This window comes from Echinops telfairi, unplaced genomic scaffold (assembly GCF_000313985.2).
Source record: "Echinops telfairi isolate 266 unplaced genomic scaffold, ASM31398v2 ScPeMD7_7458;HRSCAF=8496, whole genome shotgun sequence".
Taxonomy (NCBI): Eukaryota; Metazoa; Chordata; class Mammalia; order Afrosoricida; family Tenrecidae; genus Echinops; species Echinops telfairi.
This window is the reverse complement of record NW_022111358.1, coordinates 25,079,315-25,092,976: the sequence shown is the minus strand read 5'-3', so window position 1 is coordinate 25,092,976 and position 13,662 is coordinate 25,079,315. Positions and strand designations below refer to the sequence as shown.

Sequence of the window (13,662 nt, the reverse complement as noted above, 5' to 3'; positions counted from 1 at the left end):
AAGCCAAATAAAACAACAAAGGAAGTCAAAACCAACAAAACAATAACAACAACAGCAAAAAACAAACACAAAATAACAATAACAAAAAGAAAGCCAATGACAAAAAAATGGAAAAGCCTATAAATAGTTCACGGGCTGTTTGTTGACCTTTAAGAGTGTTTTCCAGTTGAGTCTGATGGGGTGCCACACTATCTCCAAAGTCTATTTTTGGTATTCCCAGGGGGGTCATCACTCTGCTCCACCACCCGCTGCTCTGCTGCATGCTCCAGTGCTGTCCCGCAGCGCCATGGCTCAGTGAGGGATGCTGTGTCCTGTGGTGGGGCCGGCCCTAGGGTCCTCCCCATCTTCCTCGGGGCTTGGTGCACCAGAACATCCTCTCTTCCTTCTCCATCCATTTGAGTTTCTCCCTTGTGCTCTAATCAGACACACCCCTCTCCCCAAGCTGTAGCCCCAGTGCTGACCTCTGAAGTGCATTCTTCTGAGGGGGGAGGTGGTGGTGGCAAATAAAATCTGTTTTTTTTTTATATGGACTGCTTCACGGATTTGCGTGTCATCCTTGCACAGGGGCCATGCTAATCTTCTCTGTATGGTTCCAATTTTAGTATATGTGCCGCCAAAGCAAGCACGGTAAATAAAATCTTTAAAATTCAACTTTATCATGATTTTTTAAATTTTAATAAATCACTTTATTGGGGGCTCTTACAGCTCTTATAACAATCTTTATCATGATTCTAAGTTACAATAGAAAAAGAATGAGAATGAATTACAATAAAAAATTAACAACGTACCACTTAATATTGTGAAGTAAGCTTTGCAATCAGTGGTGCCAGACAACTGAGACATCAATCTAGAGTATGAAGGCTGGTTTCTTTTCTTGTCTAAACTGTCATATTCACCCCAACTCCATTTCTCTCTTTCAGCTTCCCAAGGATCAAGCATATGTTCTGGTCAGCACACCACATGGCTGTCCATCTCACAGGAGAGAACTCAGGTCTCAACTCCATTGCTCATGGGTCATTTTCATCATTGGGAGAACAATGATCCCTGCAGCCTCTAAACACACACACACACACACACACAGAGATGTATGACAAAATAGATGTCAAATTAACTTATCCTAAAAGTTTACTTTTATAAGATATATCAAGGACCCAACTTCTATTTCACAGGACAATGTTAAATGAGTCAACTCTTTATCGTTAATTTTCACTCTTTTAAAATCTCTATCCTATTTTCAGCTCTTTCCTATTCAAATTCACAGCCATGGGCGGGCAAGTAGAAAAGCCTTTCCCCCCTAAGGAGGGTTAGCCCTGGTAGCGAGTCTCCTAGATCCCCCCACCCCCTCTGCTCTTTTTCTTTTCCTCATCACTGTCAAAGTCTGCTCTTGTCTCTAAGAACCAAAGATGATAAATACGCTAGCATGGGGGGAACTGGTCCAGGTTAGGCCAAGTTCCACTCCCTTTTTACACTTCCTCCTCCAAGTTTCCTGCACTGCTTTTTCTTTTGTAAGCAGATATATGTTTGAAAGGAAGGAGGGAGGAGGTCGTTCCATTTCAAAAAGAAAGTGCAGGAATCTTCAATGTGCATCTTGCAGTTGTATGTAGGTATGCGCCTGTGTCACCACCCCTGGAGGGAAAATCATGGAGAATTTTGAGCACTGGAAGAAGCCCCCTTTTGTTCCCACCCAGTCAACCAGCATGGTGGAGCATTCCATTCCTGGGCTGCTTATGCTCATTCTCTCTTATGGATTGATTACCTTAAAGAGCAAACATGGAAACTGTATACATGTCCCATAATCAGGGCAAGCCTTTCTAAACGATGGCAGAGTGGGTGGTGTGGATTCTGGGAAACCATGAAAATCATGCTTGTGAAGAACATTTCATGGCACTGGGAAATGCTCAGATCCCCTTAAATAAAAAGGCAAAATGCAAAACTCTTCACCCAGTATCTCAATTTTGAAATGATACACATGTTCGAGGAAGAATAACACAAAGAAACCACAACAGAAGATGAGCCTTGGTGAGCGGAATTGGGTGGGGGTGGTCCCGCCCCGTGGGTCCCGACCCCCACCCTTTAAAAATGTTTTTTTTAATGGTCAACCAGGAGAAAATTATTACTTTGCTATTCAAGAAATAACTGTTCTCTCTTTAAATGTGGAGCCCGCCTCCATGCCCAACACTAGGGAAATAGTCTTAATTATCGCAATTCGTTTCACGGAATGTGATGCAATTTAAAAATGACATTTAGAGGACTGTGATACCACAGGGACTTGCTTTTGACAATAACTGTACGTGTAGTGAAAGGCCAGGAGAGGGTGCCTCTATCTACATTAAAGGGAAACACAGACGGAATAACTTAACAGTGGTTGCAAATGACAGAGCTGGGCATGGGGAAAAAAACGGAAGCTTTAAGAAGTTTGTTTTATGAAAAACGTTAGTGTGCGTGTGTATTTTTAAGCTCCGTGATCTACTTTCTGGAGCCTTGGTAGGTTTTAACGTGGGAGATTTTGTTTTTTAAGGGGCAGGAATGTTGGGAAAATTACTTCAATGTGTGCCGAGCCTGAAACTTTCGGGAAGCGGTACAGTGGCCTTGTTTTGCTCTCCGATTCCTCCGAAACCGTTGTACCAAGTAAATGCTGTATTTCCTTAACTTTCGTAAAAGCCGGCGCAGAACCGCCACACAATTACACGAGCGCTGGATTTAAGATTCGTTCCGAGAAGCTCTATTTCATGAATCCTACGCCCATTTGTTATTATTTTTCCCAACAAACGGCTTCATTTGGGATCAAATGATTTGTCCTCGTTAAAAGTTGAGGGGGGGAGGCATGGATGGGGGGGAAAAAACGAAACCACCGGCTAAAAGAAAAAGACCCCGCTCCTCTCCGCTTCCCGCTCCCCCCACCCCCACCCCCCAATTTCCCCACGGCCCCGTGAGACCCAGAGGCCCCGGTGGCCTTAGAAGATGTGGGCCAGGTCGGTGAACTTGACACCCCCCCCCCCAAAGGTCAGACAAATGGAGAGGGAGGGCTGCATTCTTTCCAGGGTCCCAGAAGGGCTGGTGGGGAGGAGGAAGACGCCTACCAAGCCCTCTGGTCCCGGGCCGAAGAGGCAGGGCAGGGCAGGGGCAGGGGCTGCAGAGCCCTCGGGAACAATCCCTTCGCCAGGCACTTATTTGGCACCAAACCCGGGCGCCGGGAGCTTTCCTGGTCGCTCTCCGGGACTCGGTGCCTGTCTCACGGCCGCGGCAGCTCCTCTCGCTGGAAGGGAACCGGTGCCGCCGCACACCCCGCGACCTGCTCCCAGCGCCGGGCGCGGCCGACCTGCGTTCGTCTGGCTTTTCCTGAACCAGGAAATGTTTACTGGGATCGAATCTTCGACCCTCCTTTGCCCCTGGACCCTGATTCCTTAAAAAACAAAACAAAAAAACAATGAGTACGCTCTTCCCGAGCCGCGCCCGCAGCCCGCAGCCTCTGCAGTCGGCGGGTGGCAGTTTCGAAGGACGCGCGGGGGTCTCCTGTTCGGGAGGCGCTCCGGGCTGGCGAACCCCTATTTACGAACCGCAAACGCTCAGGCCCAGCCGAGGCGGCGGGGGCCCGCGGGCGGCCGCCTCCGGGAATTCTGCCGAGGGAGGGACGCTCTTAAAAGAGACCTCCTGGAATGTTCTCCAATACTTAGCTACTTTTTTTCCTGGTTGTTATTTAAGCATCTGTATTTATCCTGATAATTGAGGAGATTTAAGAGAGTTTAGAGCCTAAAATACGGCGGGAAGAGGCTCTGTTCCACAGACCGGGAAAGGAGAGAGTTAAACTGCGGGGATTCTGCTGTAAATGAGGGTCGCACTTAGGCCAGGGCGTCTGCTCCGCGGCCCTGGGCTCCTGGGCAGCGAAGGGGCCGTAGCGTTCCGGAGAGGCCGGCTTCCCATCTCCGCTGTCCGCCCCCCTTTTCCCTCCACCCTCCGCGCCCGGCTCCCGAAGGGTGAAGGAATGTTTACGGCCGACTCAAGTTCAATGACAAAGCCCAGTCTGAAGGGGGAGGGGTGACCAGACAAAGGCTGGCGCAGGCCCAGGGCTAGACCCGCCTGGGTCGTGAGCGTAGGGTCCAGGGGGAAGTACGAACTGTGGGCCCCAAGAGCTGCCTCTTAGCTCCCGCTCTGGGACACACACACACACACCCCCGCGGTGCGCGGCGCCTGCCCCCTTGAGTGAGGCTGGGGCAGTCCGAGTCCGAAGGGACCAGTGGGTTTCGGATTCCAGCTCGGGCTTGGGCCAGGCGTCCAGGGTTCAAGGAGAAGCCCCTGGCCTGAAGTCCCCGCAGACTTCCGCCTGTCCGGACCCCAGCCCCGGTTTTCCAGCTCCTTCTCCAGCTGCGGAGCGGTAGGCGCATCTTGTTCCTTCGGAATCACTTGCCAAGATGCCCGTCTACTTCTTGATGCCAGCCGCCAGGTCTCGGTGGGGCCGCGTGGCAAAGCCCAGATGGAAGGTGAGGGCAGCGACGGGCTCCAACCAGCCAGCCTAGGCAGGCTGTACGAGGCCGGTGTGCGGTGGTTTTCCTCCGCACACCGAATCAACACGTATGCCAATCCTCCCAGAGCGCGCAGCCCAGCAAAGTCTCGAGTGTCTAGAAAGGCCTGGTGAGGAGGGGTGTGCTGGGAAAACAATCTGGACTCCTTGATTGTGCGTTGGAGAGTCAGGTAGCTTAGAAGTTAAGAGCTCCTATTTTGGGGTCCACTAGGCCTGGGGGTCCCGGTCCTGCCACTATAGAAGGTGGGACAGCAATGTGAATTTAAAAGCAAAACATATTCTCCTAGCCTCAGTGCCCTCGCTTTAAAGTGCACTCATTGAATGATGAATCTTGTGAGTGTGGGGGATGTTGCGCTGAGGGACATGATGAGTGAGGGGGTGTTAGATGGCCCCAGGGCTTCCCTTGCCCCTCTCCAGAAGAATGAGCAGTGTTGGTGGTGTAGGTGCATGAAGGTGGCCCCAGTCTGCGTTTATGCAGGACTCGGCCAGCCCCGCCCCAACGAGGAAGCCGCAAGGGGGGAAGGAAGCCGGGTCTGGAAAACAAGGTATGCTCTGTTTCTGTTTCTTTAAGGCCTAGCGCTTCTCCCTTAGGAGTGAGTTGGTAAGATATCCTTGGTCTTGCCAGTTAGCTTTGGCCCAAATTTCAAAGCGGGTGTTTTAGCGATGTACTGTCACTTTAAATACGAATAACAATAACATCGATAATACTAATTTTGCCTGTTCTGACACTCCACCCTATTGGAGACAGATATAAGATCAGAAGTGAGGGCCTAGCCTCCGGCATTAGCTACCCACCCCCTCCCCCCTTTCCACACTACGTGTACACACACACACACACACACACGGCCTCTCGAGGCCCAGGCCCCGCCAGTCCCGCTTGCTGCGAAGCGCTTTCCTGTCCCTTCCGGCCCAGCTGGCGATGGCTGGCTTCTCCAGCCCGGCCCAGCCCGGTGGCCGCTACCGGAGCCGGCCGCTCTCAGCCACTCTTCCCTGACCGCCCAGAGCACAGAGCTCCCGGGAACTGCAGGGAGAGCCTCCACGAGGAGTCCGGAGAGGACCAGGCCCCCTGGCCGCCCATCGGCCCGTTTACCTCCGTCCAGAGCACCGCACCCTTGGAGGCAGTTACTCCGGCGGCGTCTGGTTTGAGCCCCGGGCGCCGCGCTCCCTCGGAGCTGCCCAGCCGGGTTCTCTCCGCCCAGGCCGCGACGCCTCGGGCCGGGAGCCTGCGTTGCGAGCGGGGACCAGGTCTTCCCAGCCTCCGCGTGGAACAGGCTCTGCCCGCGCCCCTTCGTCTGGGGGGTGCTTTGCGGGAGAGCAGCGTGCCCCCTCCCAACGGAGGCCAGGGCGGGGCGCAGCCGTAGGGCACCCAGTCCGCAGCGCCTACCGCGGAGCCACTGGTGGGGCAGGGCTGGACCTTCTCTAGCTCTGCGCAGCCCGAGGCCTCCTCGCCTCCTGCCACCCTCGCCGGTTCCCTCCCCGCCCCTTGGTCGCCTACCTCCTCCCTGAGGCTGGAGAAACCCCTCTTCCCAGGCACAGCCTAGAAGAAAGGGGTGGGCGGGAATGAGGGACCGAGATCACCAGCCCGGAGCTTCAAGTTCAATGGCAAAATCCCTGACCCTTCTCCCAGACACTCTCTTTCCCACTCCATCTTGGGGGCCATCGAAATCTGGCTGTCTCCTTCCCATTTCGGAGGGGGATCATTCAGGAGAGGGAGAAGTCCTGATGGGACGGTGCTTCGCCTCCTTACCCCCAATTCTTAGACCGATCTAACTGGCCGCGGGAGAGGAAGCCAGGCTGGCGACGTTCCCCATTGGATACTTTAAATTTCCTTCTTCCAAAAAAAAGAAATTTTTTCCCCTTCTTCCAGGAGGCCAGCTCTGGGGCAGGGGCTGGAGGTGGGGGTAGCCCTGTAGGGCCAGGGCTCCCCAATTCGCCCTCCCTCCTTTTTCCCAGAGAGGATCTTCCCAGGTGGGTGACGTGAGGTATCCATTTCTTCCAAAACCAAGAAGGCTGTGGCCCTGACCTCCGCTGCGCTCACGGGGTTTCTAGAAACTTGGGGTTTCTAGTCCGCAGAACAGGGGTTCGAGCCCGCAGAGTTTCCTGGACGGGAAAACTTATTAAAGTCCCGCACTTAGGACGGGAAAGAACACTTTCAGGAAGGAGAGGAGGGGAGATGGAGACAACGGGACCCCCAGTTTTGGGGAGCAGACTGGGGCTTCTAGCTCGGGGAAAGGAGGCCAGACACCGACCTAGTGTGGTGGGGTGGCAGCTAGGTCTTGGGCCCATTGCTGCTGCGGCGACAGCTTCGGCATGGGCAGAGAGATGACTCAGAGGATGGGTGGGAACACAGAAGGCAGATTCTCGGTCTCGGGGTCTTGGCGCCCTGGCCTCTGGAAGCGTTCACGGCCAGCGCGACTCACGGCCCTCCAAGCCACTTTCAGCACCATAGATTCTGCATAAAGATTGGCGCGTGGGGCGGGGCGGGGCCGTGTCTATGCACTCAACCTCCAAAGACCGATAAACCCACTGCCTGTGGAGTGGATTCATAGCGACCCTGCATACAGAACAGAGGAGCCCTGCCCCCTAAGGTATTCAAGGCGGCACAAGCTTCATGGACTGACTGGTGGAGTTTGGCTCAGAGGGAGGGGCACGTGGGGGTGGGGGGGCAGCTTCGCTTCCTGGTTGACAAGGCGCCCTGTGTATTTTCCGGAGTATCTCCGTGTCTTCTGGGTTTATTGAATGTCCCTTTACTGTTTGTGTTTACCTAGTGGAGAACGTTGTGTTTGCCTGTTTCTGTTTGAATAATTCTCTGCAAAACACACTCCCGTGCACCTTAAAATAGCCCTGGTCCAAAAGCCAGTCGCTGTGACAGTGAAGGCAAGCCCGGGGATTTTGCCACAATTCAGACACACGGGTGGCTTAAGCATGGTGGCTAGCAGCTGCCATAATTCTCTTTGGAATAAAATGGATGTTTGGAAAGGAATGCTATAAAAGGGTCTGTTACAAAACGACATCACACACACACACACACACACACGGGTGTGATATAAATACATCAATCACGGGGGAAAGAACTGAGGGGTGTCTACGAAGATCTGCGCCGGCAAGGCTAAGAAATAGCAAACTCGGGTGCAAAGAAGGCATGGACGGCGCCGTGGCCTTGCTCCGGGAGCCCGGACACTCGCTTCTTCCTCGGTTCCAGATGGCGCATGCTGGTCTGTTTTGGTCTTTTAGCAGCTGGACTAATACATCTACTGACCCTCGACTGAATTCCGGGCATCTCTGGGCCCTGGCCATCTCCCACACGTGACCCGGAGCCCCCAAGCTCAAAGGCCCAAGAACTCCGAGGCTCAAATCAGCCTGAAACCGAGGTTCCCTGAAATGGGGGGCCTCCACCGGCAGGGGGCGGCCTTGTCTTTCTAATAGTCCGAACCCGCTTTCCTAAGTGAAATAAATCTCTGCGACCCCGACTTTCTGGTATTGTTTTTTTTTATGGCATTGTTTTAAAATTATTGCGAGCGAAAAATAGAGGGACCCCGAAACCTTAAGGCTGGAGAAGTCAGAGTCATGGGGTTTTTTCCAGAGTTTGGGGTCCTGGACCCCCTCAGGATTTCCTGTTTCCTGTGAAGACCCCAAACATACACTCACCAGAACGCTCTCCCTTTTTTGTGTCGGGTCCTCTCACGGAAGCTTGCTGGAGCTGCACTCCACCGCATTTCTAAAGTCAGGTTATCTTTAGTGAAGGCAGTTCTGGGAGCAGAGGGGAGAGCCCTGGTGACCTAGAATGCTGCCCGCATGGGGTACCATTTGAAGGGGCTATGGAGGGCAGGGGTGACCTCTCCTGAGCTGAGCAGGGCGCCTTACGGGAGGGGCTCCACGTGGGAGCTAGGCTGGGAAGGGTTTCTTAAACCACCAAGGAACAGACTCCCCAACACATGCACCCTAGGGAGACACAGGGGTGTAGGGCCACAGCCTGCCAATGGCCTCTTCCCTCTGTCCTGGGCCCTGGGCGCCTCTTTGATAAAGAGGTTTAGATGCCTCAGAGCCTCTTCTCAGCTCCTTTTCCCGGGGGAGGGACCAGTGCTGGAAACACCATAGTCCCTGGCTGTTACCCTCTGGCTTTCCTGGAAAACTTGGAGGCCAGCTACGGCCCTTCCCCAGTCTACCCACTGCTCTCAATGGGGGTGAAGGTGGTGGTGGCAGTGGCGGTGTAGGGGGGCCCACTACAGACCCTCTCACCCAGGTCCACAAACCCGATTGCAGGGAGCGAACTGGCGAACCTCCCAGTCAGGATGTGAAACCCCCCACCCCCACCCAAGCAAACCTGTAGCTTTGCAGAGTGGCCCAGTAGACCAGGATCACTCCTAAGGAGCCACCACAGAAGACAGGGCCTCCTGGTTGGTCTCTCTCAAGCTCTGGGCCCTGCGGAGCCAGGACTGTGTCAGGTTTCTGCAACAGCGGGCCTCTGCCTGTGTGGGGCCTGAGGCATAGCCGGAGCCAGCCACTGGGTTTTCCAGCCACCAGGAATTCAACGCACAGAGGCTGGGCCAGCGAAATTGCAGAAACAGTGAAGCCTGCTGCCAAAGTCACCTCAGCCTCCTGGGGTGCCTACAGCTTTGCTGAGCCTGGATCTTTCACCTGCAGAAAACCCAGAACATCTCCCAGACTTGAGACCTTGAAACTTGCTCCTGGCAGGGAAATAAGGTGAAGGAGCCAAGTTGTTTGTTTTCCGTTTTCCTCTCCTGCAGGGTAATAGTCTGTTTGAGATGCTCTCTGCAGGCAGCCTAATGGAACCTGGTTCCATGACCACCTTTAGCAATGAGAGGGCCCCCCCCCACAAAAAAAGCAACCCCAAGGCTACAAGTACCTGCATTCAACAGCTCCCAAATGTCCAAGGGTCCCTGATCTGCTTGGAGCAGATCAACCAGGAACTTTAAGGGAATCATTGGAGAACTTTTTCCTCCCTCCGTTCCCAGGGTGAGGGTGGGGGTGGGAGGACTATCCGGGGACTTTCTCAGACTTCACAAATCAGGAAGGCATGCTCACATAGGTGGAACTCTAAGAATTAGGGCTCAGGGCATCTGGGAGGGAGACCCTGGTGAGCAACCTGGGCGGTGGTGTGGGAACTCCGGAGGGAGGAGGACCCTCTTGCATTGCTCTCTGGGCAGGGCAGCTGCTTATGGGCTGTGTGGTGGCAGAGTGGCATCTATCTTTCCTGCTCCCTAAGCCTAGGGTCCTGTGGGCACAGCTATGGGGGGAGGGAAGTATGACCCCCAGCTCTGTGAACTGGCAGGGCCTCTGAGAGGAAGCTGCTGGGCCACGGGTCTCCTACCAAGTTTATTCACAAGCTGCTCAATCATGAAACCGGGCTCAAAGGTGCTCCACGGAGCTCTGGAGAGAGGTGGTGAGGCTAGTCTTTGGGGCAGCTGCACCTAGGTCAATGTGATCACCTCCAATGTCCAGGTGAATGATGATTGGGACAGGTTGCTGTGGCCCCGAGCAACAACGGGCTGTACCTGTCAGCCTAATTCACTCTCTGTTGAGTAGCAGCCTACCAGGGGGGCACTGAGGAACAGTGGCATGGGAAGTGTGTTGCCTCTGGGAATCCCTCGGCAGTCCCCAGTGGAGGGGAGGGCTCTCAAGCCTGACCAGCTATGGTCCTGGTCTCCCCACGGCACTCCTCCACCACCCACCCACCCAGCCAGAGAGCTCCCTCACGGGGTAGCGCTGGTCTTGACCTTGGAGAGGACCTTCTTCTCCTTGACCCGGCGGTTCTGAAACCAGATGGTGATCTGGCGCTCTGAGAGGCTGGTAGCCGCGGAGATCTTGCGCCTCTTGTCCTTGGTGATGAACTTGTTAGCCGAGTACTCCCGTTCCAGCTCTCGCAGCTGCCCTTTGCTGTAGGGAATGCGCTTCTTGCGGCCCCGGCGGAAGGCGCAGCCATCCGGAGGGTGCTGTGAGTTGGAGTCTGCGCAAGGCGCGTGGCACGAAGAGAGAGAGAAAGATAGCTCAGACCCCCGCCCCTTGCTAGGGGCCCAGGGCCCACAAACCTCCAGAACTGCAGGGACGCTCCTCCTCTCCCTAACACACGAGGGCACCCAGCTTCCTGCATGTTCTCTGGTCTCCTCAAGCCACCCTCAGTCATCTCTGCCCTCACTGCAAACACACCCACCCCCAGCAGGGCCACATCCCTGTCCGGACTATTGGCCACTTATATAGTCCACACCCCACACACACACACACACACACACACACACACACGAATCCATACATCGAAGCCATGGGTGCAGGAACTCTAATTTTTTTCTTCAAAAATTGTAAAATGCATCTAAAAAGAAAGGAAGGGTTGTGTCCTTTATCCTACAGGACATCCTATACATGCCCTTCCATTTTCCCCCAGCCTTTCTCCACGTTCCCACAATTAGACCAGGATCGTGCTTGGTAGGGACTCCCTGGCCCCCACCCAACAGCGAAGACAGTTAAAGGCTCCAGCAGATTGAAAGCCTGAGCCCTGGGTCTCCTGGGAAAGCGAGCAGGCCGGGTGACCTGTACACTTTAGATAGCGCCCAGCTCAGGCCCCTCACCCGGACCCTGGGGGTCTCCATCCAGGCCCTGCAGCTGCCTGCCCCTCCTTCACCATGCTAATCGCCAACAGGAGGCCAGTCTTCTCCCCAGTCAAAGGCTCCCTTGTCTTCCAGGACAGCACCAGCTGGGCCCACCACCCAAGTTCAGAACCAGGAGGTCCCGGAGAGCGGGGCAAGGTTACCTGCAAATGGCGCCTTCCAAAAGGGACCGGGCGGGTTCGGTTCTCCCTGGCAACACATCTGGCTGTTCCAGCCACCAGCGAGGGGCCAGGGCTGGTAGCTGTCCACAGGCAGCAGGGCGTCGTGGCGCGGCTCCCCAGAGGCACCGAGTGTCGGCACCACCGACACATCCAGGTAACTGGCCATGGGCTGGTACGGTCCAGGGTACCCCGGATAGAAGGCAAACTCGGTGGCACGGCTGGGGTACTCCTCGCCAGGAGCCGCGGGCGTCTCCGCGGGGTAGGCGGCCAGGGTGGCTGCCTGGGCACTGGGCTTCAAAGAGCTCCGGGACACTCGGCAGGAGTAGTACCCGCCTCCAAAGTAGCCGTAAGGCACTGGGGCTGGGGACGCCCCCTGGGGCACCCCGGGGCATGGGTGGCACTGCTTCGGCGGTTCAGCAGAACCTGGCAGCTCCGCGGGGGCATAGTTGGCAGCGGGCATCAGCGTCGGCGCCGCTGGATGGCTAGTTAGCGAGTAGTGGGGGGCTAGATGCCTAGCCCCTCCGGTTCCCAGCAAGCCTTCCATATCCTTGGCCAGGTCCAGGGTGGCATAATTGCCAGGCTCCATGGAGCCGAGGGTCGGCTCATGGGGTGCGGGGAGTGGGGGTGGCAGGCACACTCAGCTCGCGCTCCCCACCCAGGCGCAGGGACCAAAGCGTTTTAAATCGCTCCCAGCTCCCCCGGCGCCCGCATTCGCTGGGCCCGGCGGTCGGGACGCAGGGGACGCAGGGGCCGGGCAAGCGCTGATTGGCTGCGGCCTGGGGGAGAGAAGCTAATAAAATGCTCCTGGCAGAAATTGCAAAAATACTTTCTCCTCCACCCCCTGTCCACCCCCCTCCCCTCTCTCGCCTTCGATTTATTGCATGTGAAAACGACAGGAGAGAAAGCAGGGCGGCGGTGTCCGGTTCGGGGAGCCCGCGCCGGCCTGGGGGAGGGGTGGGGGCGCGGGGCGAAGGGGCTCGGAGCCCGGCCCCACCTCCGTCGCGTCCTCGCCCCGGCGCTCTGTCTCCGGCGCTTTGGCTGGTTTAACGAGAGAGAATTAAAAGCTTTCTCTATAAAGCGTCCCTCTCCCGGGGGAAGGGGAGCCGGGGGTGGAGTGGGGAGGCCGCTCCGAGCCTGGAAAAAGAACTCAGGAATGCGTTTCAAGGAGAGGAATCTGGGAAACGGGGCGGAAAGGGTATTCCTGGAAGCCATTGGCTTTGGGTCTTGGGCACTAGTACCCCAATTCCCTCCGGGTGCCCCGCCCATCCTGAAGGCGCTGTAACGAGCTGTCCCTGCCCCGCCCCCGCCCTAGGGACGTGGCTGGGGTGTCCCTTCCCCAGGGACCTGTAGCACGCCTCTGAAAGCCCGGGAGGCCCCAATTCCGGGGTGGAGCGGAGGGAAGGGCTGCGGGGGGGCGGGGGTGAGGGGGGGCGGGCAAGAGCTCGGCTCAGTGAGATGTGGACGCGCAACATCCGGATCCGAAGGAAATGAAACAGACGTAGCCTGTGAAAGCGGCCCTGGGGTTCCATTTAGTGTGTGTGTGTGTGTGTCTGTTGGGGGTGGGGGTGTGCCCGAGAGGCAAAGGCCTAGTTGGAGAGACACAGAAAAGTGGGAGGAGGGGATGGGAAAGGGTCTTATAAAATCCCCAAGTGCCATTCGGAAGAGATTCTCATGCCTTTTCTCCCTTTTCCCAGGGCCAAGAGTTCTGGGAAGCTAAGCCTCACCAACTGGCCATGAGCTAGCTGCTGGGGGTCTGGACCGGAACAATGCAGGAGGGGAAGATAGAGAGATCCAATTGTGCAATTGTTGGGTCCTGGAGACCCAGGAGACAGCCTGACACTAACACACTCCCACCCAAGCCAAGTACTTAGCTAGACACCCCCCCCTCGCGCCGCCGCGGCCCCCCCCCAAGCTTTACATTTTCTTAAAAGGAAAAAGGGGGGCTAGAGGGGCCACCCCAACTGCCAGCAGAATTGTTTGAGGACTCTCTGTTGGGGCCTATTGTATAGTGCAACTGAGAAGACTCAAATATTTGTTTCACAAATCGGCCCTTTTCTGTTTTCTTCACTGCCCCCCCCCCAAATAAAATCCCAAAGTGGCACCTTTTTCTAGAACCCTCTTTTTCTCAAGAGGATAAGGGCTTCTCTCTCATGGAACAAGTCCTGAGCTCTGCAGTGAGCTCATTCATGTCTGCCTTCCCATGGACCTGAACTTGAACTTGAGCTAACTTAGGGAAGTCAGAGTTGAAGGTTACTCTGAGTTGTAAGCCTGTAGTAGAGAGTGCAGGTCACCTTCAAGGAACATGGCTAATGACAGAGAGAACCAAACACAGATTCCTTGCTAGATGTTACTGTATTTT

The 13,662-nt window shown here is 55.6% G+C and overlaps 1 protein-coding gene and 1 non-coding gene across 2 annotated transcripts; both read right to left on the bottom strand.

Annotated features, from left to right (window-relative positions):
- Window positions 1-519: 519 nt before the first annotated feature.
- LOC115872901 lies at window positions 520-626 on the bottom strand. The gene has a single exon (XR_004048103.1). It is a non-coding gene; the product is annotated as a U6 spliceosomal RNA (small nuclear RNA).
- Window positions 627-10,233: 9,607 nt separating this feature from the next.
- HOXB13 (homeobox B13) lies at window positions 10,234-11,889 on the bottom strand. The gene is made up of 2 exons (XM_004707084.2): window positions 11,286-11,889; window positions 10,234-10,487 (listed from the first exon to the last, which is right to left on the bottom strand). The coding sequence occupies exons 1-2, from the start codon at window positions 11,887-11,889 to the stop codon at window positions 10,234-10,236; spliced, it is 858 nt and encodes a 285-aa protein (XP_004707141.1).
- Between the last annotated feature and the right edge of the window lie 1,773 nt (window positions 11,890-13,662).

Excerpts from the sequence above, each read along its gene's own strand:
- HOXB13 (XM_004707084.2), bottom strand. The coding sequence starts at position 11,889 with ATGGAGCCTGGCAATTATGCCACCCTGGACCTGGCCAAGGATATGGAA. Across the intron at positions 10,488-11,285 it reads TTGGAAGGCGCCATTTGCAG|ACTCCAACTCACAGCACCCT; the intron begins GTAACCTTGCCC and ends CGCCTTGCGCAG.